The sequence below is a fragment of the Rattus norvegicus genome, chromosome 5 (genome assembly GCF_021556685.1).
Source record: "Rattus norvegicus strain SHRSP/BbbUtx chromosome 5, alternate assembly SHRSP_T2T, whole genome shotgun sequence".
In the NCBI taxonomy this organism is placed as follows: Eukaryota; Metazoa; Chordata; class Mammalia; order Rodentia; family Muridae; genus Rattus; species Rattus norvegicus.
The window spans coordinates 165,043,641-165,069,754 of NC_141538.1; the positions used below are offsets into that span (position 1 = coordinate 165,043,641).

Consider the following 26,114-nt stretch of genomic DNA (forward strand, 5'->3'; position numbering starts at 1 on the left):
AAGATGGCCTAAGAATAAAAATGCTTTCTGCCGGGGCTGGGGATTTGGCTCAGTGGCAGAGCACTTACCTAGGAAGCGCAAGGCCCTGGGTTCGGTCCCCAGCTCCGAAAAAAAGAACCAAAAAAAAAAATGCTTTCTGCCATGTTTGCATGCCTGATTTCAGTCCCCAGAACCCACATGGTCTCCCACAAACGTTCTCTGACCTCCACATGTTTGTTGTGGCTTGTACATGCCCATGTACACAAAAACAAATAAATGTAAAAAACAAAACAAAAAAAAAACATTGTTTTTAAAGAATCCATTATTCTCAACACACAAAGACTCTAAATAATTTAATTTACCCATTACCACAGTCCTATGAAGTCAATGACATTTCATTCTAATCCACAGATCAGTCAGAAAGGTTAAGCCACAGAGTACTTGACACACACCCTACTGCTTCTCTGATTGTTGACAAGTTCCTGGAAGGCAGTTCCTTCATAGTTACCCCTTTTTCAGAGGAAATGTGGCTGTTGGTGTGGGATTTCAGGTGGAGCAGAGGACAGGTCTAACCCTCATTTCTGAACATTCCAGGGCTGCCAGCGTATTGTAGAGGACTGGCAGAAAATCCTCATGGTCCGGTCCCTTGTGGTCAGCCCTCACGAGGACATGAGAACCTGGCTCAAGTACGCAAGCCTGTGTGGCAAGAGCGGCAGACTGGTGAGTAACCCCCAGCACCGGGGTGGTACCCTGCCCTGTTCTGTTTGTAACTCGCCCTCTTGTTTTTTAGGCTCTTGCTCATAAAACCTTAGTGTTGCTCTTGGGAGTTGATCCATCTCGGCAACTTGACCATCCTCTGCCAACAGTTCACCCTCAAGTGACCTATGCCTACATGAAAAACATGTGGAAAAGCGCTCGGAAGGTATGCTCCCACCACCCAGCAGGGGCACCCGCTGTGCTCCCTGCCAGAAGGGCTCAGTGTCCTCAGCACCTACCTACAGTGTCACAGTGACAGTCATAGCCAGGGAGAGATACCAACGTGTGAAATCACAGTTGTAGTCTTTAGAATTTTAAAAGTCCTGGCCTTAAGACTTGGCACATAGGCCTATATTCATGAAATCCAGACTAGAGCTTTTATAAGACCAGCTGGGTTTCCTTCTCAGACTTCTGGTCTCCTTTCCTGTCACAGCATGCAGGGAGAACGCTAAAACAAGGAGGGAGTTTCCTGAAGCCAGGGAGAATTCCTTCCTGTTTACAGGCAGGTCCCTGGAAAACAGATGTGCTCTTGATCTTTGTTTTGGAACAGTCTCTGAAGGATGGTGGCAGTTTACAAATCCACAGGCCTTGAAGGCAACATCATACCTATTTGGGGTCCTCCATTTTCCTTCTCAAAATGGAAGAAAGCTCAGCTTTCTGTCCCTGCTGTAGTCTTGAAGTGGTTCTCCTAAGGTGGTTGACTGGTGTGACTGTGAGTGACGCTCAGAATGACATGAGCAGTCAGGCGTCTGCCTCCTCACTCTGGGCCCTGTCCTCCCAGAGTGCACTTTGAGGATTCCTTTGTTTTTAGTCTCTGAGTCCCCCATTCCCCACCAGACCCTTGCAACGGAAGGCGCTGGATATGAAAGTCGAGTCCCCTTCTGTGTGTGTCCTTAAGCACTTGTCTCCTTGTAGAGGGCAGAGACCTTTGAGATGCTTTAATCAAGGAGTGACTTATTTCAGTGTGATAAGCACAGCCCAGACTATCGACAGCACACAGACCTTCCTAAGTCGTACAAATTCTGGTGAGGTTCAGATGAGTTTAGACTTCAAGCCAGAGTGAGGGCTGGATCTACCCAAGGAGACAGACCAAGCTGCCACTGCTGGGCCAGCCTCCCCTGTGCTGTGGCCAGGGTGCTTTCTCTTTGCCTTTCCAAACACAAAGTAGGGACTAGTGTGTCTCGCCCTCAGGAAGGCGTCAGATAGGTGTGTGTTCCCTGCTAAGACACAAGACAAAGCCTAGAGACAGGCAAGTCCTGCCGCAGCCTCCCACCACCCTTCCGGGGACTGTGGGACTAAGGAGCTAGAGCACTATGCCTGGCAGCAGCTCTGTGGGCCTAGGAGACCCACCCCTTCCTCTCATCACTGCTAGCTCACTTATTGAAGGGAAGAATTGCTTTTCCCCCCTCTTTATTTCTAAAAAAGTAAAGAAAATTTTGAAACATTCTATTTTCAATTTCTTGCGGTGGAGAGCAGAAAGGTGGTGAGTCCCCCATGCTTCCTAGCCATACATAGGGCAGCCCCACAGCGATATCAGCAGCCCTGTTCTGATTCTTCATTTAGACCACCCCCAAGTGTTCACACTGCCGCCAGCAGTGGTGGTGGATACCTTTAATTCCAGCACTCAGGCAGACAGGCCTCTGAGTTTCTAACTGTCTGGGTGCCTGTGACATGGCATGTGGGCCTGGGCTCTGACTGTCGGGGTGCCTGTGACATGGCATGTGGGCCTGGGCTCTGACTGTCAGGGTGCCTGTGACATGGCATGTGGGCCTGGGCTCTGACTGTCTGGGTGCCTGTGACATGGCATGTGGGCCTGGGCTCTGACTGTCGGGGTGCCTGTGACATGGCATGTGGGCCTGGGCTCTGACTGTCTGGGTGCCTGTGACATGGCATGTGGGCCTGGGCTCTGACTGTCGGGGTGCCTGTGACATATCATGTGGGCCTGGGCTCTAACTGTCTGGGTGCCTGTGACATATCATGTGGGCCTGGGCTCTAACTGTCTGGGTGCCTGTGACATACCATGTGGGCCTGGGCTCTGACTGTCAGGGTGCCTGTGACAAGGCATGTGGGCCTGGGCTCTGACTGTCTGGGTGCCTGTGACAAGGCATGTGGGCCTGGGCTCTGACTGTCTGGGTACCTGTGACATGGCATGTGGGCCTGGGCTCTAACTGTCTGGGTGCCTGTGACATACCATGTGGGCCTGGGCTCTGACTGTCTGGGTGCCTGTGACATGGCATGTGGGCCTGGGCTCTAACTGTCTGGGTTGCCTGTGACATATCTTGTGCGCCTGGGCTCTGACACCTGGCAGTGGAGCTTCTGGTGCAGCTGCCACCTGCTTGAGAACACTTGACAACTGAGGTAGCCATCCCTTTCAGTCAGCCTTTCAGGGCTGCCTCCTCCTGCTCGCTGTGTTCTCAGTCCTATTGAAGTCTGCAGTGTCCCTCATAGAAACAGAGACACGGAAGATGCTGACCCACTGTCAAGGCCAGTACTGGACAGTGGAGCTAGGAGAGCAGTACAAGAAAACAAGAGTCTCACTCAGTTTAGGTCTGTCTGTGTGTCTGCCCCATCCTCATTCACAGCTCAACAGTCTGTCACGTCCCTCTCATGTCATTCAGACCCTGGCTTAAACCCACCGCATCCACCCAGCCCCTCTCTCTCTTTGGTTTTTTGATTTCGCTTTTTAACTTGTTCTTTCACACATGTATACAATATATGGTGACAGCATAATCCTACCCTCTCCTCCCCGTTCACTCCCCCCCCCCCAGTCTCACTTTGGTATTCATGTCTGAAGGGCGGTGTGCAGCTGTGTGCTTGGCGCTGTCTAGGATGTATGTGTGTCTACCTGACACCTACAGCTCTGCAGGGGCTACCAGCTGTAGACCATGATCCCCCTCTGCAGAGTCTGTCAGAACCAGCCAAGTGAGCCCCTTCCCTTTCCACACAGCTAATCGTTGATGGGGCCAGTCCTGTGGACCTAGTGCAGGTAGCCACAGTTATTGTAAGCTGATTATCACATTATGTCAAATCCACAGGATGGTATCCATAGCCCCCACCCTATGCTCTTGTCTTACATATTTCTCTACTCCTCCCCCACAGTATGCACTGAGCCTCAGGGGCAGAGGTGTAAATATCCCACCTAAGGCGGAACCCATAACCGTCACCTACTCTCAGTGTCTTGCACCCACTGCTGTTCATCCTGCAGGGAAGGTTCTCTGATAAGGCCAGGAGCAGCTTTCATCTGTGGCTGTCAGTGTAGATACTTAGAAAGTGTTTGGTTTCTGTGTCAGTGTTGCCCAGAAGGACAAGGACAGATGCCATCTGTGTTAGTTTTTATGTGACAGCCTCACTGTGTATTCTAGACCGGCCTTGAATTCTTTCCTTTTTTGTTTTATTTTTCACATTTACTTAGTGTATTTGTGCCTATGTGTGTGGGAGTCACGGAGCAGCTTCCAGGGATTAGTCCTTTCATTCTACCATGTGAGTTCTAGGAGGAGACTCAGTTCACCTGGCTTTGTGTGGCCACCTTTTCCCTCAGATCCATCTCTAGCCCTGGCCTAAAATTCCTGATCCCTCTGCCTCCAGGCGTGTTCCACCATGCCCCATCTGAGTATTTTTATCCACAGTTGGTTGAATCCCAGAGTATGGAATCTACAGATATGAATGGCCAATGGTTCGTTGCCGGCCCTTCACAGGGGAAAAAAGATGTCTTCTACATTAGGAGGAAAGTGGGTTTTCTGCATCTACCTCGTGTGCATTTGTATGTGTGTACACGCACTTGCCGTGGTACACACGTGGCGGATAATGTTCATGGGGCATTACTGCTCAGGCCCCAGAAGTTTGTTTTGTTTCTGGTGTTTTGAGGAATAGTCTTTGAAGACCAGGCTGGTTTCAAACTTTCAGTCTTCCTGCTTCAGCCTTCTGGATGCGGAGATCAGAGGAGTGCACTACCGTGGGTGACTTTAAAACCCCATGTGAGACAGGGCATAGTGCTCTTGCCATCAATCCCAGCACTAGGGAGGCAGAGGCAGGTGGGTCTCTGTGAGTTTGAGGTCAGCCTGGTCTACAGAGAGAGTTCCAGGACAGACAGAACTAGAGAAACCCTGTCTCAAACACAAAACAATTTTTTAGTACAAGTTGATTACTTGCATTCAGAAGTATCTAGGCTTAGTTCTCACCACCGAGTCAGAGGTTTCACTCTCCATGCAGGCCATTCTCTCATCGAGGCATGTTTCTGCTATGGGAAACAAGACCTTTATAAGGTTTACCATAAGAATAGCTAATGCTTCTTGGTGTGTTGATTTTTTTCCCTCCTTTGTAGAGAAGCATGCAAGGCAGCTCTCTCACACTGCGCCTCTCCTCCCTGTTAATGCATTTAGACTGTGTCATTCTTTAAAAAGATTTATTTATTTTATATATGGGAGTGTACTGTTGCAGTCAGATCTCATTACAGATGGTTGTGAGCCACCATGTGGTTGCTGGGAATTGAACTCAGGACCTCTGGAAAAAGCAGTCGGTGCTTTTAACCACTGAGCCATCTCTCAGCCCTAACTGTGTCATTTTTTACCGTTGTTGTTTGCACACTCCAGTTATCCTGGAAGCCTCTCCCAGCTGTGGGGCTGCGACCATTGCTCCATAGCAACAGCACTGCCTGGGCTGCACAGGGTCCCAGGTTCAGTCCTCAGCACCACCAAACAAAACCCAGCACTGTGGCCCTGTGCATCAAGATGCTGGCATGTCTGGATGCAGCAGGCTTGGACAGTTTCTAGATCTGGCCTCTGTACTGCTCCTGCTCAGTGCAGCTGTCCACTCCTAACTCAGATCCTCACTGCTCGCCTCCTGTCAGATCCCAGAACTTCATAGTAGATCCAAAATCTAATGGCTGGAGGATGTCGTAAATTCTTTTCCCAAGCCATCCCGCTTACATAGTGGCCTGCCTAGCTAGTGCCTTTTCCCTCCTCCACTTGGGTTCATGAAGGTCTTCTCTGTTTTACTTTACTCGGGTTTTGGGGTTCTATCTAATCTCTACATCTGTAGTTTTGCCATGGTGAAACATCCAAGTGTCTTAAGTGTTTAAAATGCATGCTACAGTTGTACTCGCTAGAGACAGTTCCCATCAGCCTAGCCTCCCTTAGGGCAACCCACTGTTGGGGAAGTGAGCACTTGTTTTCTATTGCTTCATGGAATTGTTACCTGGGTTGCTCAGACTTGTAGGTTTCCCAGAACTACTTCCTAAAGTGATAGCGTTAGCAGGAGAAAGCTAAAGCAAGTAAGTCATGATGTTTCTGGAATAGCTGGGCTCTCCTGTGGCAGCAGCCCTGTTCTCTGTCCAGTATGGCTCTCACCCTGCGGCCCAGGGCGCTCCTTTTGGAAAGTGCTGGCTTAGGTTCCCTGACAGGTCAGGCAATGTGCCAAGTGGCTCTCTGTGCCTTTGTCCTGCTACAGATTGATGCCTTCCAGCACATGCAGCACTTTGTGCAGACCATGCAGCAGCAGGCCCAGCACGCCATTGCCACAGAGGACCAGCAGCACAAGCAGGAGCTGCATAAGCTCATGGCCAGGTGAGCTCTGCCCACCATCCAGCCCTCTGCACGGGCACACTCATGGCTCCTGGAGTAGCTTGCTGCTGGCATTTCTCACTTTTCCACAGAAGAATCCCATGCAGCCATCAGCTCATCTGCTGAAGTCTCTGCCCCTTTCTTCCCAAGGCTTTGGCAGCAGGAACACTCCCGTGCTAGCCTCCAATTGGCGTCTGGCCCTATTTCCAAACACATTTTTGAATTTTACATTTATGTGTGTGTGCGTGCCTGTGTGTGTGTGTGCGTGTGCGTGTGTGTGTGTGTGTGTGCACGCGTGTGTGTGTGTGTGTGCGTGCGTGTGTGTGTGCGTGCGCACTCTCATTCAGACTCAAGTCACAACATGCATGTGGAGAACAGAGGACATCTTGCCGAGGTCAGTTGTCTCCTCCTGTCTTAGAAGTTCCAAGCATCAAGCTCAGGACATCAGGGTTGGTAGCAAGTGCCTTTACCTGCTGAGCCATCTCACTGACTCAGGTGCCTTGTTTTATTAATTTGAAGTGCACACAGCTCTGATTCTAGGTAGGTTAGTCTCTCAGTGCCTTGGATTCCTGGCCATGTAAGGAATAATAAGAACACCTATTTCCTAGAGTGAAGTGAGGTGTCAAGGAGCCCAGAATCACGCACAGAGAGCAGTGCCTGGAATAGTAATCAACAGACACTAGCATTAGCATTGTTGCTGTCTAGAATGGAGGAGAACAGGAGGAGGGAAAAAATGTAGTCAAAACTGTCCTCCACACAGTATGGTTGGGTCTATGCAGGTACATCTGTATGAGGTACCTTGTTTATGCTGTCATTGAAGACATAAATCCTGAAGAAAAGGCAGCTCCAAGTTTTTCTACAAACTCCCTTCTCCTTACTTTCACAGGGTTGAGCATCCATCAGTTGCCTCTTGAAAGCAGGAATAACTGTCAGAAGTCTTTCCCATGCTCCTAGCAAAGTGCTCTCTCCTTCAGGGCCTTTGATGGGACAGAGCGACATGGGCTCTTGCTCTTGTTTTCAGGTGTTTTCTGAAACTTGGGGAGTGGCAGCTGAACCTCCAGGGCATCAACGAGAGCACCATCCCCAAGGTGCTACAGTACTACAGTGCTGCCACAGAGCATGACCGCAGCTGGTATAAGGTGAGGGAGGCCAGCGCTGGCCGCAGACCTGGACTCTCCACAGAGCCTGCACCCTGTTTGAATTCTCCCATGTTCTCACAGTCACAGCCAGGTCCCTGGAATGCCTAGAGTCTGTCAGAAACCCAAGAAACTTGGACTTTCCTTTAGGAATTGCAGAAGCTGATGGAGGCTTTGCTTTGAGGGACACTTCCTGTGATGCCCTTGTTCTAGTAGCTCTAGGGCCACAGTGTCTGATAGCCTCTCAGAAAATATGAACATGGCTTAGCTGACTGACTAGTGCAGGGGCTATTCCTGGAAGTGTGTGTTTTTGGAGGCGCACCTTTTTTTCATTCCTTTTCTGAAGGCTTCCGGGTATTAGCTCTTTTATATAACAATCTCATCAATTTCTTTCCAAAATCTTCATCCTTACTAGGAAGTTATAAATTCTTCCCTCTGGGATCAAAGTTGATTTGAAGAAAATATTAACATTTGGAATAAAAGATATTTATCCTCTGCAGATGCTTCACGCTGATCTGAAAACTGTGTACTTTGGCTGGGGATGCAGCTCACTGAGAGCATTTACCAACATGCACAAAGCTGGGCTCCATCCCCAGCAACATGCATATGCACACATGCACACACGGAGTCTGGTCTACGATAGGTCCCTGTTGATAGCTGCATATCCAGAGCTGGGAAATACATGCAGTGAAGTTTTGCTCAGTGGGAACCTTGTTAGTCAGCTCACAGCCACCTCTAACCCCAGGTCCAGGGGTTGGCATCCTCCTCTGCCCTTCACAAGCACTAGGCACACATGGGGTGCACATACATATATTCAGTCAAGCATCCATTAACATAAATATGTGGGGAATCTCAGGAAGCCCACTTGCTCAGGTGGAATGGGCTACTTTGGCCCACACATGGACTCTACTGTCTGGTGTTCTAGCACTTGGCCAGTGGCCCTCACTCTCCTGTGGGCTTCGAGCTGCAGGCACAAGTCTCCTTGGACTCTGCACATGCCTTCCATGTACCTACATTTTTCCCTGCCAGGAAGACCAATTGCCTCTATCTCTGTTGTTTCCTCCTTGTTCCAGGGCAAGGCTTAGCCACATCCCTCATTTTACGGAGCCCTTTACGTCACTGGCACTCCCATCTCCCACCTTTTCTAGCCCCGTCTGCCTTGCAGTCTGTGGGCCTTAAGGTTTGTGGGCAAGCGCCCCTCTTACTGTGACCTTACAGTGCTCACCAAAATCCCGGTGTCATTAATGCTCTCAAGATGAACAAACCACACTGGTTGTAGTAATGCCCACTTCCTGGGAGTATGTGGAATTAGAGACTCATTCTGCTGATCTCAGGGCTCAGTCCTCACTGTACACTCAGGACCCAGCCTCCACTCCTCCAGGCTTTGCAGTAGATTCCACTAGCCTGTGTCTGCCTTTGACTCTCACCCCGTGCACCTAGGCTTGGCACGCATGGGCAGTGATGAACTTTGAAGCCGTGCTACACTACAAACATCAGAACCAAGCCCGCGATGAGAAGAAGAAACTGCGCCATGCCAGCGGGGCCAACATCACCAATGCCACCACCACTGCCACCACCGCTGCCTCCGCTGCCGCTGCCACCAGCACAGAGGGCAGCAACAGTGAAAGTGAAGCCGAGAGCAATGAGAGCAGCCCCACCCCGTCCCCTCTGCAGAAGAAGGTCACTGAGGTAACTCCCTCCCTCCCTCCCTCAGAGCTGGACAGGGCACAGCCCAGGCAGAAGATAGTTGTGAAGCCTAAGGAAGCTGAGGCAGGATAGATGGGGCTGGACACACTGACTGGCCATCCTTATTGTGTGCCGTGCTCCCTGGGTGCGTGCATGTTTCTGCTCTCAGAGCTGAAGAAAGCCTCCTTCTCCCAGCAATGAGCACATCTTCTCAGTGTATGACTCCTGTGTGGGTGGCTGCCACAGCTGCAGGGCCACTCTGAGGCCAGGGCCTTGTGGATATGTCTTCTGCCCTGCTCTTTCCCTGTCTCTTCCCCTTGGCCTGTCAGTTCAGACTGTAGCAGGGCAACCAGAAAGTGCAGAGAACAGTGTGTTCAGAGCCTCAGCTCCACCCTACTGCCCTGCTCAGGAAGCCATACTGTGCCAAACTGTGATTATGGAACCAGTTGCCCTTGTGGAGTGCATTCTATATGCCATTAGTCCCTCAGACATTAGTGTCTCACACTCTTAAGTACCCTCTGAGGCAGGGTGCCATCAGTGTACAGCTGTGCCCATTTTACAGATGAGAGAGTAGAGTGTCATTAATACACTTGTGTTTCAACAGGATTTGTCCAAAACCCTCTTGTTGTACACTGTCCCTGCTGTCCAAGGCTTCTTCCGTTCTATCTCCTTGTCGAGAGGCAACAACCTCCAGGATACACTCAGGTAAAAAGGGAGTGGAGCGGATGTAACTCTGACAAGAAGTCACTCACCTGGTGTCTTCCTATTTCCCCTCTGGTCGGCACATGGGCCTTCTTCCTCCTGGGCCTGGGCCTTGAGACATGGCAGCTTACCAGGCCTCACACATGAGGATAGAGGAGAAGAGGGAAGGGTCAAGAGGCCTGTCTCACCAGCCTCACTGGTACCCGTCCTACAGGCATGCCCTCAGCATGGACAGACCCTGCCCGGCTCACCTCTGCAGCTGAGTTTGTGCCTTGGTGACCCTGGCAGACCTGAGATGAAGCTCTTGGACTTTAGAGCTCTGACGTCTGTCACAGCCATTTACAGCCTAACAGATGAAAAACGGACAAGAACCAGGAAACTCAGTTCCCTGTAACTTTGTCCTGTCTTTCCAGAGTCCTCACCTTGTGGTTTGATTATGGTCACTGGCCAGATGTCAATGAAGCCCTGGTGGAAGGGGTGAAGGCCATACAGATTGACACTTGGTTACAGGTGAGAACTTGGTAACAGTGAGGATGGGTCACAGTCTCTCGCTTGTCTCCTCTGGAAATCACCATGGTCACAGAAGCACAGCGAGGCCCCAGGTCCACAGCAGATATTCTCCCTTGGTTGTGCCAGGAAACTGAACGGGTGAACATCTCAAGACCTGCTAGACCAAAGTTCACTCCTGAAATCCCAGCGCATGGGAGGTAGAGGCAAAAGGATCATGACTGCCCTAGGCTACACGAGGCCTTGTCTAGAAAACAGAAGAAAGATAAAAGTCAGTCATCTTTCCTATGTCTCATGCTGCATGCTGTGTCTTCCTGCACTCCAGGTTATACCTCAGCTCATTGCAAGAATTGACACGCCCAGACCCTTGGTGGGCCGGCTCATTCACCAGCTCCTCACAGATATTGGTCGGTACCACCCACAGGTGCGTGCAGACCCTAAGCATTTTCTCATGGAGCCACGGACGGACCATCGCTTTGGTGGCCTTTTCAAGTGTTCTCTGTTTGCTTAGGCCCTCATCTACCCCCTGACGGTGGCTTCTAAGTCTACCACCACAGCCCGTCACAATGCAGCCAACAAGATCCTGAAGAACATGTGCGAGCACAGCAACACGCTAGTCCAGCAGGCCATGATGGTAAGTCGTGAGGCAGCAGTCAGGAGGGTGGGTGGTTGCTTCTCTCCCTCATGGCACATGCTGTGTCCTCTGTCTCCACGTCAGACCTTCCCAGTCGTAGCTTCCTGTGGTGTTTCCTTCCTCCTCCCTTTAATCCAGGTGAGTGAAGAGCTGATTCGAGTAGCCATCCTCTGGCATGAGATGTGGCATGAAGGCCTAGAAGAGGCCTCTCGCTTGTACTTTGGGGAGAGGAACGTCAAAGGCATGTTTGAGGTGCTGGAGCCCCTGCATGCTATGATGGAACGCGGTCCCCAGACCCTGAAGGAAACGTCCTTTAATCAGGTATGGGATCAGAGAGTGACAGGACAGTACCCTCACCGCCTCAGACTGCTTTCCCTCTACCTTTCTACTGTCCTTAAAAGTGGCACCCAGTAGAAGTCCCAGCATAGAAAACTGTAATTCTAGTACTCTGTGCAGAATGACAAATTCAAGGCCAGCATAGACCTAGAACTCATGCTCAGAAAAATAAAGCAAAACAAAACAAAACAAAAATGTAGTTGTTGGTGCAACCCTAATTTTTAAAAGATTTATTTGTTTATTTTATGTATATAAGTACACTGTTGCTGTCTTCAGACACACCAGAAGAGGGCATTGGATCCCATTACAGATGGTTGTGAGCCACCATGTGGTTGCTGGGACTTGAACTCAGGACCTCTGATGGTCTCAACCACTAAGCCATCTCCCCAGCCCCAACCCACCTATTTTTAAATAAATTTATTGGCTTTTTTTTTTTAGAAAGATTTATTTTATGTATATGGGTGTTTTGTCTGCATCCATGCAAACCAGAATAGGATATCAGATCCCATGGAAGTACAGTTATATATGTTGTGAGCTGCCATTTGGTGCTGGGAATTAAACTCAAGACCTAGAAAAACAGCCATTGTGCTTAACCACTGAACGAACTCTCTAGCCATTTAAATTATTTCCATTTTTATAACATGCTAGAGGGATCAAACCTGGGTCCTCACACATACCAGACAGGCAGTGCCTCACGGAGCCATTCCCTCAGCTCTTGAAAATTAATGAAATTTTAGCTGGAAGCTGAAAAGATTCCTTCAGCCGGTATCTTATCTCCCCCTGAATCCCTTTAGGGGTTGGTCATCTTCATGCCCTGGGACCTCCAGGGTGGGGACTGCACAGCCCCTACTGTTAAAACACCATTCCCTCCAGTAACTTTATACCACTTCTGGCACCCTTGGAATTAGTGTAGACTGCTTGGGGATTTAGCCTCCTAGCGTCATGGCCATGCGATAACTTGAAACTTTGTTCTGCTTTCGCTGTCAGGCATATGGTCGAGATTTAATGGAGGCACAAGAATGGTGCCGAAAGTACATGAAATCAGGGAACGTCAAGGACCTCACCCAAGCCTGGGACCTCTACTATCACGTGTTCAGACGGATCTCCAAGCAGCTACCACAGGTAGCTCCTGAGGCTCCCAACAGGGTTGTCTGTCCGCATCCTGTGCAGCCAGACTGGCTTCTGCTGGAGACTTTAGGACAAACAGCTGCTCATAGTCATTTATGGAAAGAAAAATAACGTAAGCTGCATTTCAGTTTCCCTTGAGAGGCAGAAGTCTAAGTCCTTTTCTAACTTTTCACAGCTCACATCCCTGGAGCTGCAGTATGTGTCCCCCAAACTTTTGATGTGCAGAGACCTTGAATTGGCTGTGCCAGGAACATATGACCCCAACCAGCCAATCATTCGCATTCAGTCCATAGCCCCGTCTTTGCAAGTCATCACATCCAAGCAGAGGCCTCGGAAGCTGACCCTGATGGGTAAGAACCGGGCACACCTCATCTCTTCTTAAGTGACGGCCTGCCATCTCACCTGCTGCAGTTCCGCATGTCTGTCAGGAGGACAGCGAATCTCCTCCTTTTTGCCCAGCACTGCACTTGCTGAAGTGAAGTAGCAGGCTATCTGTCACCCATGTGGTGGGCAGCTGTGGGGAACTGGTGAGGGCGTGTGTGTGTGTGTGTGTGTGTGTGTGTGTGTGTGTGTGTCTGTGTCTGTGTCTGTGTCTGTGTCTGTGTCTGTGTCTGTGTCTGTGTGTGTCTGTGTGTCTGTGTCTGTCTGATTGTAAGTTGTAGCTGCCAGAGATAGGAGAGGGCACGAAGTGTCTGTCACTCCATGCCAACTCCTTTTTAAAACAGGATCCCCGCACTTCCCCCTCCCCGAATATGAGCCTCTGGGGCCCTCATTTTTCTCTGCTAGGCTGAAAGCAAGTAAATCCCAGCAATCCTCCTGTCTCTGCCCCCCACTTGGAACTAGGGCTACAGGACACCTAGGTTATTATGTGGGTGCTGGGGTGGGGCTTCAGGTCCTTCATGATCACCCAGCCCCACACCCTCCCTTTGAGAAGGTGGTGGATCCCCTGGAGCTGGACTTATTAAGGTTTGTGAGCTGTCACTTGGGTGCTGAGAAGTGAACCTGGGTCTTCTGGAAGAACAACCAGCTCTTACCCACGTGCCATCTCACCATCCCCATGTATCACAAGCACTCTTACCTGGAGAACTGTCTGTCTAGTCCTGACTTTCTTTCTCTTAAGAGCTTGTGTGGAGCGTCTAGCAGGAACCTAGCTGCTCCTCTTTGACAGTGAGTATCTTGGAGAGGAGCACATGGAGCAGTGACAGTGAGAGACACCTGAGCAGTCACACCAACCTTGGCATCAGTGGCTCAGCTCGAACATCCTTCCTCAAACTATTCATTTACTTCTTTATTTATTTGTTTTTAGCTTTTTCTGGGTCAAGGTCTCACTAAATAGCTGTGGCTGTCCTGAAACTCAATCTGTAGACCAGACTGGCCTCAAATTCATAGAGATCTGCCTGCCTCTCCCCCAGAGTACTGGAACCAAAGGTGTGCCACCACTGCCCAGCTTCCTTCCTCACTCTTTCTTTTTTTTCTTTCTTTTTTTTTTTTAAGATTTATTTATTATTATGTGAGCACACTGTCACTGTCTTCAGACACACCAGAAGGGGGCATCTGATCTCATTACAGATGGTTGTGAGCCACCATGTGGTTGCTGGGAATTGAACTCAGGGCCTCTAGAAGAGCAGTCAGTGCTCTTAGCCGCTGAGCCATCTCTCCAGCCCTTGCCTTCCTCACTCTTAATGTTTGTCTAGGCTAGGGAGATGGCCCAGTAGCTAAGAACTCAGATTGCTCTTACAGAGGTGCTCTGTCCCCAGCACCAGGGGATCTGAGACCTCCTGCTTCCACAAGCACCTGGACATACCTACATGTTCATACACACAGTCAAAAGGAACAAAGTGTTTTGAAAATGCTTGTTTCTAGGGCATAGTGATTATTCACCACCATCAAATAATCATGATCCTACAAAGGATGACCTTGATGATATAAAAACATGGAGGTGCTATGGATAGTGTTCAGGTGGTAGGTGCTTTCCTTTCATGCACAGAGGGACCGGATAAGCCAGGCATGGTGGCACACATGTCTTATAATCCCATCACTCAGGAGGCAGAAGAAAGAGGATGGCTACAAGGTCAACACCAGAATAGGCTGGGCTGTATGAGACTCTGTCTCTTTAAAGAAAAGAAGCTGAAGAATGGACTGTTAGCTGGACAGTGAAGTGCACGCCTTTAATCCCAGCACACTGGAAGCAGAGGCAAGCGGATCTCTGTGAATTCAAGGCCAACAAGGTCTAAAAGCTAGTTCCAAGAGAAACCCTGTCTAGAAAAACCACACATACACACACACCAATGAAGTAATGAAGTGTTAGCGGAGCAGATTGGCCGAAGAACTACTTGCCCAGGGAGCTGTGGGGCAAATCTCCTGACCTGTCCTCCACTGTAGCAGAATCTTAGCACGACTGTTGTATCTGGTATGAATCTGGATCGATGGCACATCATCTTTGAAGTAGCTTTTGTCAGTAATTGCTATCTGACATTTTATGGGGTTATCCTTTTGAAGGATTTTTGGGGTCTTTGCATAGTAAATTGGTCCCAGACAGGCCTGGCAAACTAGGACGTTATGACTGAGAATTGCTCCTAAATCAGATAAGAAGTGTTTGGCTTTATTAAAGATTTACTTATTTATGTAAGTACACTGCAGCTGTCTTCAGACACACCAGAAAGGGCATCAGATCACATTACAGATGGTTGTGAGCCACCATGTGGTTGCTGGGAATTGATCTCAGGACCTCTGGAAGAGCAGTCGGTGCTCTTAACCACTGAGCCATCTCTCCAGCCCCAGATAAGAAGTTTTGGTATGTAGAAACTGACTTGCTAAAGGTTCCTTTTGTGTATGGGAAACTTCCATGGTCAGTCCTTGAGAGCCTGATCACCCTGCAGCTGAGAAGCCTAAATTCATCCTGCAGGGCTCTCTTTTCTTTGACCAGTCCTCTCAGAACCCAAAACACCAATCCTTCTCATGTTCTCTGACACCCTACTGATGTTCCCATTGGGCATGCCCCCTGGGGCCTCCAGGTGATGTGGCCGGTAGGAGTCGGGACAGGACAGTGGAGTAGGGAACAGAGAACCTGTAGGGTCTCAACACATCATAATCCTCAGTCCTCATAAAACAGTTTTTGTTTAATCAGAGCAGAACTGTTCTTCCCCTCTGTTCCAGGGGTGTGTGTGTGTGTGTGTGTGTGTGTGCTTGTCTGTGGGGACAGTATGATTAGGAAAGGGAGTGGTTTCCACAGGCCTTGACAGTTGCTGGTGGTCTTGGGTAGGAATGTGCGTGTGGCTCTGATCTATTTCTGTTCCCCATTTCACGCAGGCAGCAATGGGCACGAGTTTGTTTTCCTCCTGAAAGGCCATGAAGATCTGCGGCAGGACGAGCGAGTGATGCAGCTCTTTGGCCTGGTGAACACACTCCTAGCCAATGACCCAACTTCTCTTCGAAAGAACCTCAGGTACTCAGAGCACCGTGTGTCCTAGCTGAGCTCTTAGGACACTTGGCGTTTCATCCTACTGTCCACATAACCATGTGTCATTACTAACTTTTGAAAGTTAGGCACCTGAGCCAGGAATGGGAGTGCATACCTGCAGTCCTGTAGCTTAGGACATAGAGGCAGAAGGTTCAAGAACTAAAGCTAGGGGCTGGGGATTTAGCTCAGTGGTAGAGCGCTTACCTAGGAAGCGCAAGGCCCTGGGTTCAGTCCCCAGCTCCGAAAGAAAAAAAAAAAAAAAAAAACTAAAGCTAGCCCAGGGTACATAGAGAGCTCAAGGCCTACCTGAAGTCTACATGAGACCCTGTCTTAAAACAAGCAGATACCTATAATCCCAGCACTCAGGAAACAGAGGCAGAGGCAGGGGAACCGCTGCAAGTTTAGAAGCCTGGGCCAACAAGGAGTTGCAGGCCAGCCAGGGCTACTTAGAGGACTCAGTCTCAAAAGAACAAAACTAACATTAAAGTTTCTGACAAGGATTACCAAGGTGCCCAACACAAGAAGATCCTCCAGACAGTTTAGGGTATTGCCATTGTGAAATGCCATTACTGAACTCTCAAAAGAACTCAGAAGGGACTGGGCATGGTGGCACATACCTTTTATCCTAGCATTCAGGAGGCAGAGGCAGGCAGATCTCTGTGAGTTTGAGGCCAACCTGATCTACAGAGCAAGACAATCAAGGTTACACAGAGGAACCTTGTCTCAAAAAAAAAAAGACAAGAACAAACCTTAGATAGGAATGCTTCAAGATTTAGACTAGAGTCTACAAATTTGGTGTTCTCCCCTGGACCAAGGCCCGTGGAGCCTGTCTGGCTGCACCTCTGTCTTTTAAGCCCACGGCTGTCAGACTGGGATTACCTCAGCATTGTAAGTAGTCACTTGTTGCTTCCTCAGCAGAGGTGAGCTTGTGAAGCAGGCAAGCGGAGGACCACGGTGGCTTCCATGGCATCTTGATGGGTGCCTTCTTCATAGCGGGCCCCTCAGTCCACATCCTGCAGCTCAGGGTTCAGCAAAGGCGTTGTGGGTCCTAAGCTGATTAAAGCTATGCTGCTGTTCACTGGGCAATGACCCCTCCTTCCCTATGGCCACCAGCATCCAGAGATACGCCGTCATTCCTCTGTCCACCAACTCGGGCCTGATTGGCTGGGTGCCCCACTGTGACACGCTGCATGCCCTCATCCGGGACTACAGAGAGAAGAAGAAGATCCTGCTGAACATCGAGCACCGCATCATGCTGCGGGTATGTGTGTGTGAGTGTGTGTGTGTGTGTGCGTGCGTGTGTGTGTGCGTGCGTGTGTGTGTGCGTGTGTGTGTGTGTGTATGCGGGTGTATATATGTATGTGTGTGTGTGCATGTGTGTGTGTATGCGTGCGTGTGTGTGTATGTATGTGTGTGTGTATGTATGCGTGCGTGTGTGTGCGTGTGTGCTGCCACCCTGAGCCTCGTGGGCGCCCGCACCGCCTGGTGGGGCACCTCTGAGAGAGGACATCACTGTGGAAGAAGGTCAGTGAAGTAACTCACAGAACAAATAGCCTCTGAGAAACAGAGAGCCAGCGAGAAAGCTCAGGTGAAGTCTCTTACTGTGTAGGCCCGATGCCCCAGAACCCACAGTGAAAGGAGAAAACCAGCTCCCAGAAACTGTCCTCTGACCTCTTTGTGCACCCAAAATAATTATATTTACACATATACATATACGCTTATGTATATGTATATATACAGCATGTAAATTATATATAGTTATATAATATAAATATGTACTATATACATATATAAAATTATGTGGGTATATGTATATTTTTTTTTTAAGTTGCTGGGTATGGTGGCACACACCTTTAATGCCAGCATTCAGGAAGCAGAGGCAGGCCTGAGTTCTAGGCTAGCCTGGTCTACAGCACCAAATCCCAGGACAGCCAGGCTACATAATAAGATCTTGTTTTAAAAAAGAAACCTCTTTGTTTTTTCCTTTCTGGCTTAGCTTTGCTGATGAGACCAGAACGCAGCTCTGCCTGCCTGGCCCTGGGCCAGTTCTACATTTGGGCTACCTATCATAGACTCCTCTCTCACTAACTGGTTTGGTCCTGATTCAGATGGCTCCTGACTATGACCACCTGACTCTGATGCAGAAGGTGGAGGTGTTTGAGCATGCTGTCAACAACACAGCCGGGGATGACCTGGCCAAGCTGCTGTGGCTGAAAAGCCCCAGCTCAGAGGTACGTCCACGGTCGCCGGTCGCAAACACCCACACACGGCTGGGCTGGGCGTACCCTCCGCTATGTTGTGATGAACTGAGAAGTTTTCACTGTGCTTCATAAAAAGCTTTTTAAAACCTCATTAAATTGAGGATGGTAGTTCATGCCTATATCCCAGCATTCGGGAGGCTGAGGCAGGAGGATCACCATGAACTCAAGTCCATCCTTTACTATATAAAGTTGTAAGACAGCCAGAACCATATATGAGATCCTGTAACTCCAGTTCCAGGGGAGTCAACATCCTTCTGGCCATCTCAGGCACTGGGCACACGTATGGTGCCCAGACATTCATAACGCGTACATGCATTCATACACATAAAAAATAATTTTTTTAAAATAAAATAAACCAGGCCAGAGAAATGATACCTTGGCAGGTTAGTTCGCTCAATGCCACACCTGACAGCTGAGTTCAGTCCTGGAACCCACATATTGGAAGGAAAGAACCAGTTCTGACCTTGGCTCGAACTCTGTAGTATGTACACCTGCCTCCCAGACACACACACACAAATAAGTAATATGATTTAAGAAAGTGCGTGTCTTAGTCAGGGTTCCTATTCCTGCACAAACATCATGGCCACGAAGCAAATTGGGGAGGAAAGGGTTTATTCAGCTTACACTTCCACATTGCTGTTCATCACCAAAGGAAGTCAGGACAGGAACTCACACAGGACAGGAATCAGGAGCTGATGCAGAGGCCATGGAGGGATGTTACTTACTGGCTTGCTTCCCCTGACTTGCTCAGCCTGCTCTCTTACAGAACCCAGGACCACCAGCCCAGGGACGGCACCACCCACCATGGGCTGGGCCCTCCCACCCTTGATCACTGAATGAGAAAATGCCTTACAGCTGGGTCTCATGGAGGCATTTCCTCAAGGGAAATTCTCTGTGACAACTCCAGCTTGTGTCAAGGTGACACACAAAACCAGCCAGTACAGTGTTTAATGATCAGCTACTACCTCACTGTTTACCAGAACATCCATCCTTCCCCCACCTTAAGAGACCGCACTTTGGGGGTTGGGGATTTAGCTCAGCAGAAGGCCCTGGATTCAGTCCCCAGCTCCGAAAAAAAGAAAAAAGAAAAAAAAAAAAAAAGAGTCCGCACTTTGCTCACGCATTGAGCTCAGTCTTCCCATAGAACTTGCCTTAGAGCCATCTAATTGCTGTCTCTTATGTGTCTTGAAAACCAGCCATTAAGACAAGTCTCTTCACATGGTCTACTTTTTTTACATGGTGTGTGTATGTGTATATATATTAATTATACATCATACAGCTTTCTGCTTGCATATATGCCTGCAGGCCAGAAGATGATACCAGCTCTCTTTACAGATGGTTGTGAGCTACCATGTGGTTGCTGGGATTTGAACTCAGGACCTCTGGAAAAGCAGTCAGTGCTCTTAGCCGCTGAGCCATCTGTCCAGCCCCCACATGGTCTACTTCTGTATTTTTTTTCTACCACATAAATTTGAGGACCATTGTATTGATGTCTGAAAAACAGGGCCATTGACGCTTTTTGGAATGATGTTACTGTACCAGATGACTTGGAAAGAAGGGTCCTCTTCACAGTCTCAAGTGGAGACCCTGAGTAGGACATCTTCACTTACATTCATGTTCCTCAGAAAAAGCTCGTTCATTATTCATCCAGGTGCAACCCTTTCTGATAGTTGATACTGAGGCATAGTTTATGATGATGATTGGGATCTTTGTCAGCTGACAAAACAGCTGACCTGGGCTATATAACTGTGCTCCATTCTAGCTGGTCAGTGGTAGAGAACAGCTGACCTGGGCTATAACTGTGCTCCATTCTAGCTGGTCAGTGGTAGAGAACAGCTGACCTGGGCTATTCTGTGCTGACGCTGCCGGCCTGTAGAACGTTGTCACATGTGCTCTTGTGCTGTAGGTGTGGTTTGACCGAAGAACCAATTATACTCGCTCCCTGGCTGTCATGTCCATGGTTGGATACATTTTAGGCCTTGGAGACAGGTGAGTGAATTTAATTTGTTTCTTTTGAGTTTCTTTCTCCAGTTATTTTCAATGGTCTCATCTTGATTTCTACAAATATGTAACCTTTGAATAAATGACTATATTTTATATTTTGAAAGACAAACAAACATAGTTTTATTGAAAGGTAGGATTACTGTACCCTGCAGCAGGGAGGAGGGCTCCTCAAAGTACTTACTAATTTAACAAAGTGACCATTCACCACTGTGCTAAGATGACAGGTCATTCTCCTTTTATAGTGGAAACCAACTAAAGCTGAACCCTCCATTGTACAAAATACACTTTGTTTGACTGCCAAACAAGGCCACGCGCCCGCGCACGCGCGCGCACACACACACACACACACTAATGTAAATATAATACAAAGTTCTAGAAACCAGTAGTCTGAAATCCTAGCAGAATGCCTTTGACTAAAGACTGGTGGACTAAGAAAAACTTAGTCTGATCCAGAGGTTCAGCAGACAAGACCCTCTGGTAGCTATTTGGTAGGAATGATAGACCTGTGCTACTCTTGAAAGAACCGACTTTCCTAGGGACCCAAGATCCTAAGAAAGTCAATGCAAGGACGGATAATACATATTTTAGGCTCTGTGGGTCATGTGGCCTCTGCCACAATCACTTTCTTCTGCCTTTGTAGCCCCAAAGCAGCATGCAGCAGTGCAGAAAACACTGAGTAAGGCCAGCTCCCACAAAGCCCATGTAACACAGGCATGTGGGGGCGGGGCTCAACTGAGTGTGAGCCTTTGCCAGCTCCTGGCCTGGAGCCCTTGTGATTAATTCATCATCAGAGCTGCCTTCTTGATCCCTCCTGCTCTCACCTGTCACTCAGGCACCCATCCAACCTGATGCTGGACCGGCTGAGTGGAAAGATCCTGCACATTGACTTTGGGGACTGCTTTGAGGTAAGTATGCTAACTCTCCTGACAGTTTGGGTTGCTCAAGTCCCAAAGGCCTCCCCTCTCCTCTCTCCACAGGCTGTCATCCAGGAGGGCTCTCCTGTCCCCTGCTGCATGCTGGCCAAGGCCAGGCAGTGGGCACTTGTCCCTTTTCTCTTCTCTGTTTTTGTTTTCTTAGGTTATCTTTCAAATCTCTGTGATAAAATGCCCTTTCTGGATTCGATGGGAACTCTTTTCTTGCTGTGATATAAATCAGAGCACATGATGTCAAGAGAGGCCACCACCTTCACCTGGCCTCAGCTAGAGTATATAACCTAACCATGGATTTGCTGTTTCCTTTAATGACCCTATAGGTTGCTATGACCAGAGAGAAATTTCCAGAAAAGATTCCATTTAGACTAACAAGAATGTTGACCAATGCTATGGAGGTGAGTGATCCTGAGCACACACTGATTTGAAATGGAGCCAATACAGTCGTTCCCTTCTGTGAGGACAGCTGTGTTTGTTGGGGTTATCAGTTCCCCTAGGTGCCCATGTGGATTCTGTAGCAGGCCTCCATTACTGTGTTGGAAATGACCTCTAAAGGTCAGCACTGCATGTTGGGCTGCATCGGCTGGGTCCTAACCCATGTCAGGGTGGCAGGCCACTCTTAGTAACTCTTTCTGACGTTTGTGCAGGTTACCGGTCTCGATGGCAACTATAGAACCACATGCCACACAGTGATGGAGGTGCTTCGGGAGCACAAGGACAGTGTCATGGCTGTGCTAGAAGCCTTTGTCTATGACCCTCTGCTGAATTGGAGGCTGATGGACAGTAAGCTTCAAATATATTCTCTATAAGTTCCAAGCCAGCTTATGCTGTTTAAATTAAATACATAGATACATATGTGTCCCTGACAATTACAGAGCAGTTTCTGGGGGCTGGAGAGGGATTTCAAACCATTTTACGGGCTAGAGAGCGCTCCAGCCAGCTGTTTAATGAGCATGGTTTTCTGGATGAACTGTGCCTCAGTGGTTTCTCTTTGTTTGGCTGTCAGTAGAAAGCTAGCATTTTAGTGAGAAACACAAATAGTTGTGATTGAGACAGCAGTGTGGCCTCTTCTCTACTCGATGGAGGATTCTAACTGTCAAGAGGTCTCTAGGGGCTGGGGATTTAGCTCAGTGGTAGAGCGCTTGCCTAGGAAGCAAGCGCAAGGCCCTGGGTTCAGTCCCCAGCTCCAAAAAAAAAAGAACCAAAAAAAAAAAAGGTCTCTAATAGTCTGTGAGTAACCAGCACTGATCTGTCTGTGTCAGGCCTGCAGTGGCTGATGGTCTGAGTAAACCAGCACTGACTTGTCTGTGTCAGGCCTGCAGTGGCGAGCATCCAGATTGCAGATTCAGCATTTCAGCTTTTTGAAAAAAATACATTTTAGCTGGATGGGGGGTGGTACACGCCTTTAATCCCAACACTTGGGAGGCAGAAGCAGGATGTTCTCTTGTGAGTTCAAGATCAGCCTGGTCTACAAAAAAAAAAAAAAAAAAAAAAAAGAAAAGAAAAAATTATGTTTTTGTGATCATAAGAAAATACCTTTCCAACCAGGCTTCTCTCAAGTCACAGTCTAAGCGCTTCCTAATTCATGCTCTCTCTTCCTAGCAAATGCCAAAGGCAACAAGCGGTCCCGAACCAGGACAGACTCCTATTCTGCAGGCCAGTCAGTAGGTGGGTACATCCCAGGGAAGCGGCAGGCCTCACTACTGTGCCCAGAGTGTGTGAGGTCATCTTACCTACATAGCAAGTTTGACACCAGCCTGGATTACACGAAACCCAGTCTGAAAAACAGAAAAAGGGGCACTGTCCAGATGCTTACAACTTAAGCCTGGTGATCTGCGTTCAGTTCCCAGAACCCACATAAAAGGTGGGAGGAGAAGACCCAAGAGGTTGGCCTCTGACCACATAGGAGCTATGACAGGCACTCCTCCCACACACAGACATTCATAATAGTAAACAATAATAAATCTCAAAATAGTTAGGAACTAGTTCTTTATATTCCTTGTTTTATTTGTATGTGTATATATAGGTGTTTTGCCTGCATGTATGTCTGCATTTCATGCGTGCCTGGTGGAGGCCAGAAGCATGTGCTAGATCACCTGGAACTGGAGTTACAGATGCTTGTGAGCCCCATGAGAGCTGGGCTACCACAAGTGCTCTTAGCCGCTGAACCACCACTCCAGCCCTATGACGAGCCTCACTGATGTCAGTACTTAAGGTGCAGCTCAGGAAGTGCTTGCCTAGATGAGTGAACCTGAGTCTGACAGCCCAGTAGTAAGGGAAGGGTAATTAGGGCCAACTCCAGCCACCTAAGTTTGATCCCCCAAACATACATAGTGGAAGGAGAGAATCAACTGGTAAAAATTGACCTCTGACCTTCCGTACATGCTGCCTCCCCACCCAACACACACAAACACATAAATAAATGTAATTTTTATTTTGAAATGAGTAACAGAGCCAGGCAGTGGTGGTGCACAGCTTTAATCCCAGCACTCAGGAGCCAAAGGCAGGCGAATCTCTGAGTTTGAAGGACATCCTTGTCTATAGAATGAGTTCCAGGACAGCTAGGGCTGCATAGAAAAACCAATCCCATCCCACCCCAACCCACCCCACCCCCAAAAAGGTAACCAGGCTGGAGAAATGGCTCAGAAGTTAAGATACACATACTGTTCTTCCAGAGGATCTGAGTTCAGTTCCCAGCACCCACATCAGGTAGATCAGCACTGTCTGTAACTCTCACTCTAGGAAGTTTCTACTGCTTTGGTCTCAGGCACCCAACACCTTACACGGTTATGCCCACATACAAACACACATACATACAATTTAAAATGGAAATAAATTTAAAAAATAGAGTGACAGTCAGCTGTAAACCCAGCACTTGGAGGTAGAGACATAAGGACCAATAGTAAGTTCATCTTTACATTTCTGGGGAGTTCAAGGGCAGCCTCACATACATGAAACCTCTCCCAAAAAAGTATGAGAAACTATTGGTTCCTTACTATTCGAATCATCTGCTAATTGAGGGGTTTGTTGTTTGTTTGTTTCCTCTAGAAATTTTGGACGGTGTAGAACTTGGAGAACCAGCCCATAAGAAAACAGGGACCACTGTGCCAGAATCCATCCATTCTTTCAGTAAGTCCACACTCTGGGGAACTCACTCATGCACAGATGGCTACGGTGAAAAATGAGCCCGAAGGGAACCAACAAAGCTGCCTTTGAGAGGGGAGGGCCCATGACTTTTGCATTGTGTGCTGAGGGCAGAGACAGGTGCACAGGACTGTTAGCACTTAAGGTAAGTTTCATAAGAGCGGGGCAGCCTTGGACATACTGTTCTGCTCTTGTGTCTTTCAGTTGGAGATGGTTTGGTGAAACCAGAAGCCTTAAACAAGAAAGCTATTCAGATTATTAACAGGGTTCGAGATAAGCTCACTGGTGAGTGTTTGGTGGTTAAAGGGACATGAAGCCTGATGAGGAGAGTGTTCTCTCCGCGGATGGCCAGCCCGCTGTCCTGGGATTTATTTCTACATGGGTCACGAGTAGCTTTAAGGCAACAGTGGAGCTCCCCTCTGGCTCCTGTTGCTAAAGACCCTTAATATCACTTGACATCCTTTAACCTCATTAGCTCTGGGGATAAGGGGGCTCTGGTGGAATCTGGATGGATTCCAGAACCAGGCCTTGTTACTGGCCTCGTGGTGAGATACTGGAGAATGCCTGACCAGTTGGGTTGACTATGGCTACTAGCATGCTGTGGAAGGACGGAAGGGGAGCCCTGTCTGACTTTAGAAAGAAGCAACCAATCCAACTGATTGTCTTTCTCCTGTGAAGTGGGTCAGTTCATGGAGAGTGGGAGCCAAGTAGCCAGAGACCCCATTCCACATTCACTTCCTACGTAACCTCTGAACTCCTCCATTTGAATGATAATAAGAACATAACAGAGGAGATGAACGTCACAGAAAACATGGGATTGCAGGCACTGGGCATCAGCCAGTTCTGTAGTCAGGGTGCTTTATCAAGTCAGTCAATAAAGGACCACACAAGAAGACAGCCAGCTTCCCTGGCTTTTCAGGACTCAGAATCTATGGGAAAACATTATCACTACGTGGAGAACAGGCTGTGATACCTTGTGATGGCAGGGTTTGATTTAATGTGGAAGTCCCAGGAAAGTCTCCCTAAGGAAGCTACAGCTCAAGCTTATGTGCAGGAGTCTATCAGTTACATCTCTCCTGCTGCTGCTGAGACGCTGTGAGGGAGCGTCTGTTAGGCTGACAGCTTTCATGGTTAGTAACCATAAGCATCATGGCCATAAGCTGTCAGCAAGCGGCACGCTTGGTGTCTGAGCAGTAGCTGAGAGCTTACATCTTGATCTACAACTCTGAGGCAGAGAAAACTAGCTGGAAATGACATGGGCTTTTGAAACCTCAAAGCCCACCTCCAGCTACACAAGTCTTCCAGTAACACTACACCTTATAATCCTTCCCAAATAGTTTCATCAACTAGGACCAAGTATTCAGATGTATACGGGGACCATTCTCACTCAGACTTCCACAAGGAATTAACTAGAGGACACTAACATTATGTCAGGCAGAGGGACAAAGGGTGTATCTAGAACCCTTTGATGAGAGTGATGGTAAAAGGAAGGTCCCAGGCTGCCATTCAACCCAGGGAAAACACCAAGGCAGGTAGGTGCAATGGGAAGGGAACCAGGCCTGTTTTTTTTGTGTGTGTGTCGTGACACCACCTGCACTGGCTGAGTGGCCTTGCATCAGAAGGAGGGCATGTAAATGCTCTAATATGCACATAAGACAATGCAAGAGATCTTGAGGAAGGCAGGTCAAAGGCTGGGTTAGGGCTGTGGCTCAGTGGTAAAGTTACTGCCTGCCACTCACAGAACCTAGGTAAGAGCCCCAGTACAACGTAAAAAATAAAACCCACAAAGATGGCTGTTGATACATGAGAAATGAGAAGGTCAAAGATGACATCGGTGGTGACCATCTGAGAGCTGAGAGACCCGATAACCAGACTGAAGTTGTTGAAGAGAAGG

The 26,114-nt window shown here is 48.6% G+C and overlaps 1 protein-coding gene across 1 annotated transcript in view; it reads left to right on the forward strand.

The window, feature by feature from the left end:
- The window catches only part of Mtor (mechanistic target of rapamycin kinase), a 109,777-nt gene that overhangs the window by 80,565 nt on the left and 3,098 nt on the right, over positions 1-26,114 (forward strand). Inside the window, 22 exon segments of the mRNA NM_019906.2 lie at positions 574-699; positions 770-901; positions 6,181-6,296; positions 7,315-7,432; positions 8,870-9,118; positions 9,720-9,820; positions 10,231-10,327; positions 10,650-10,748; positions 10,836-10,958; positions 11,097-11,279; positions 12,282-12,416; positions 12,598-12,772; positions 15,732-15,867; positions 16,996-17,143; positions 17,991-18,113; positions 20,050-20,132; positions 20,980-21,052; positions 21,400-21,474; positions 21,724-21,859; positions 22,679-22,744; positions 24,125-24,205; positions 24,425-24,505. Of these exon segments, the coding sequence (NP_063971.1) occupies positions 574-699; positions 770-901; positions 6,181-6,296; positions 7,315-7,432; positions 8,870-9,118; positions 9,720-9,820; positions 10,231-10,327; positions 10,650-10,748; positions 10,836-10,958; positions 11,097-11,279; positions 12,282-12,416; positions 12,598-12,772; positions 15,732-15,867; positions 16,996-17,143; positions 17,991-18,113; positions 20,050-20,132; positions 20,980-21,052; positions 21,400-21,474; positions 21,724-21,859; positions 22,679-22,744; positions 24,125-24,205; positions 24,425-24,505 (2,656 nt within the window).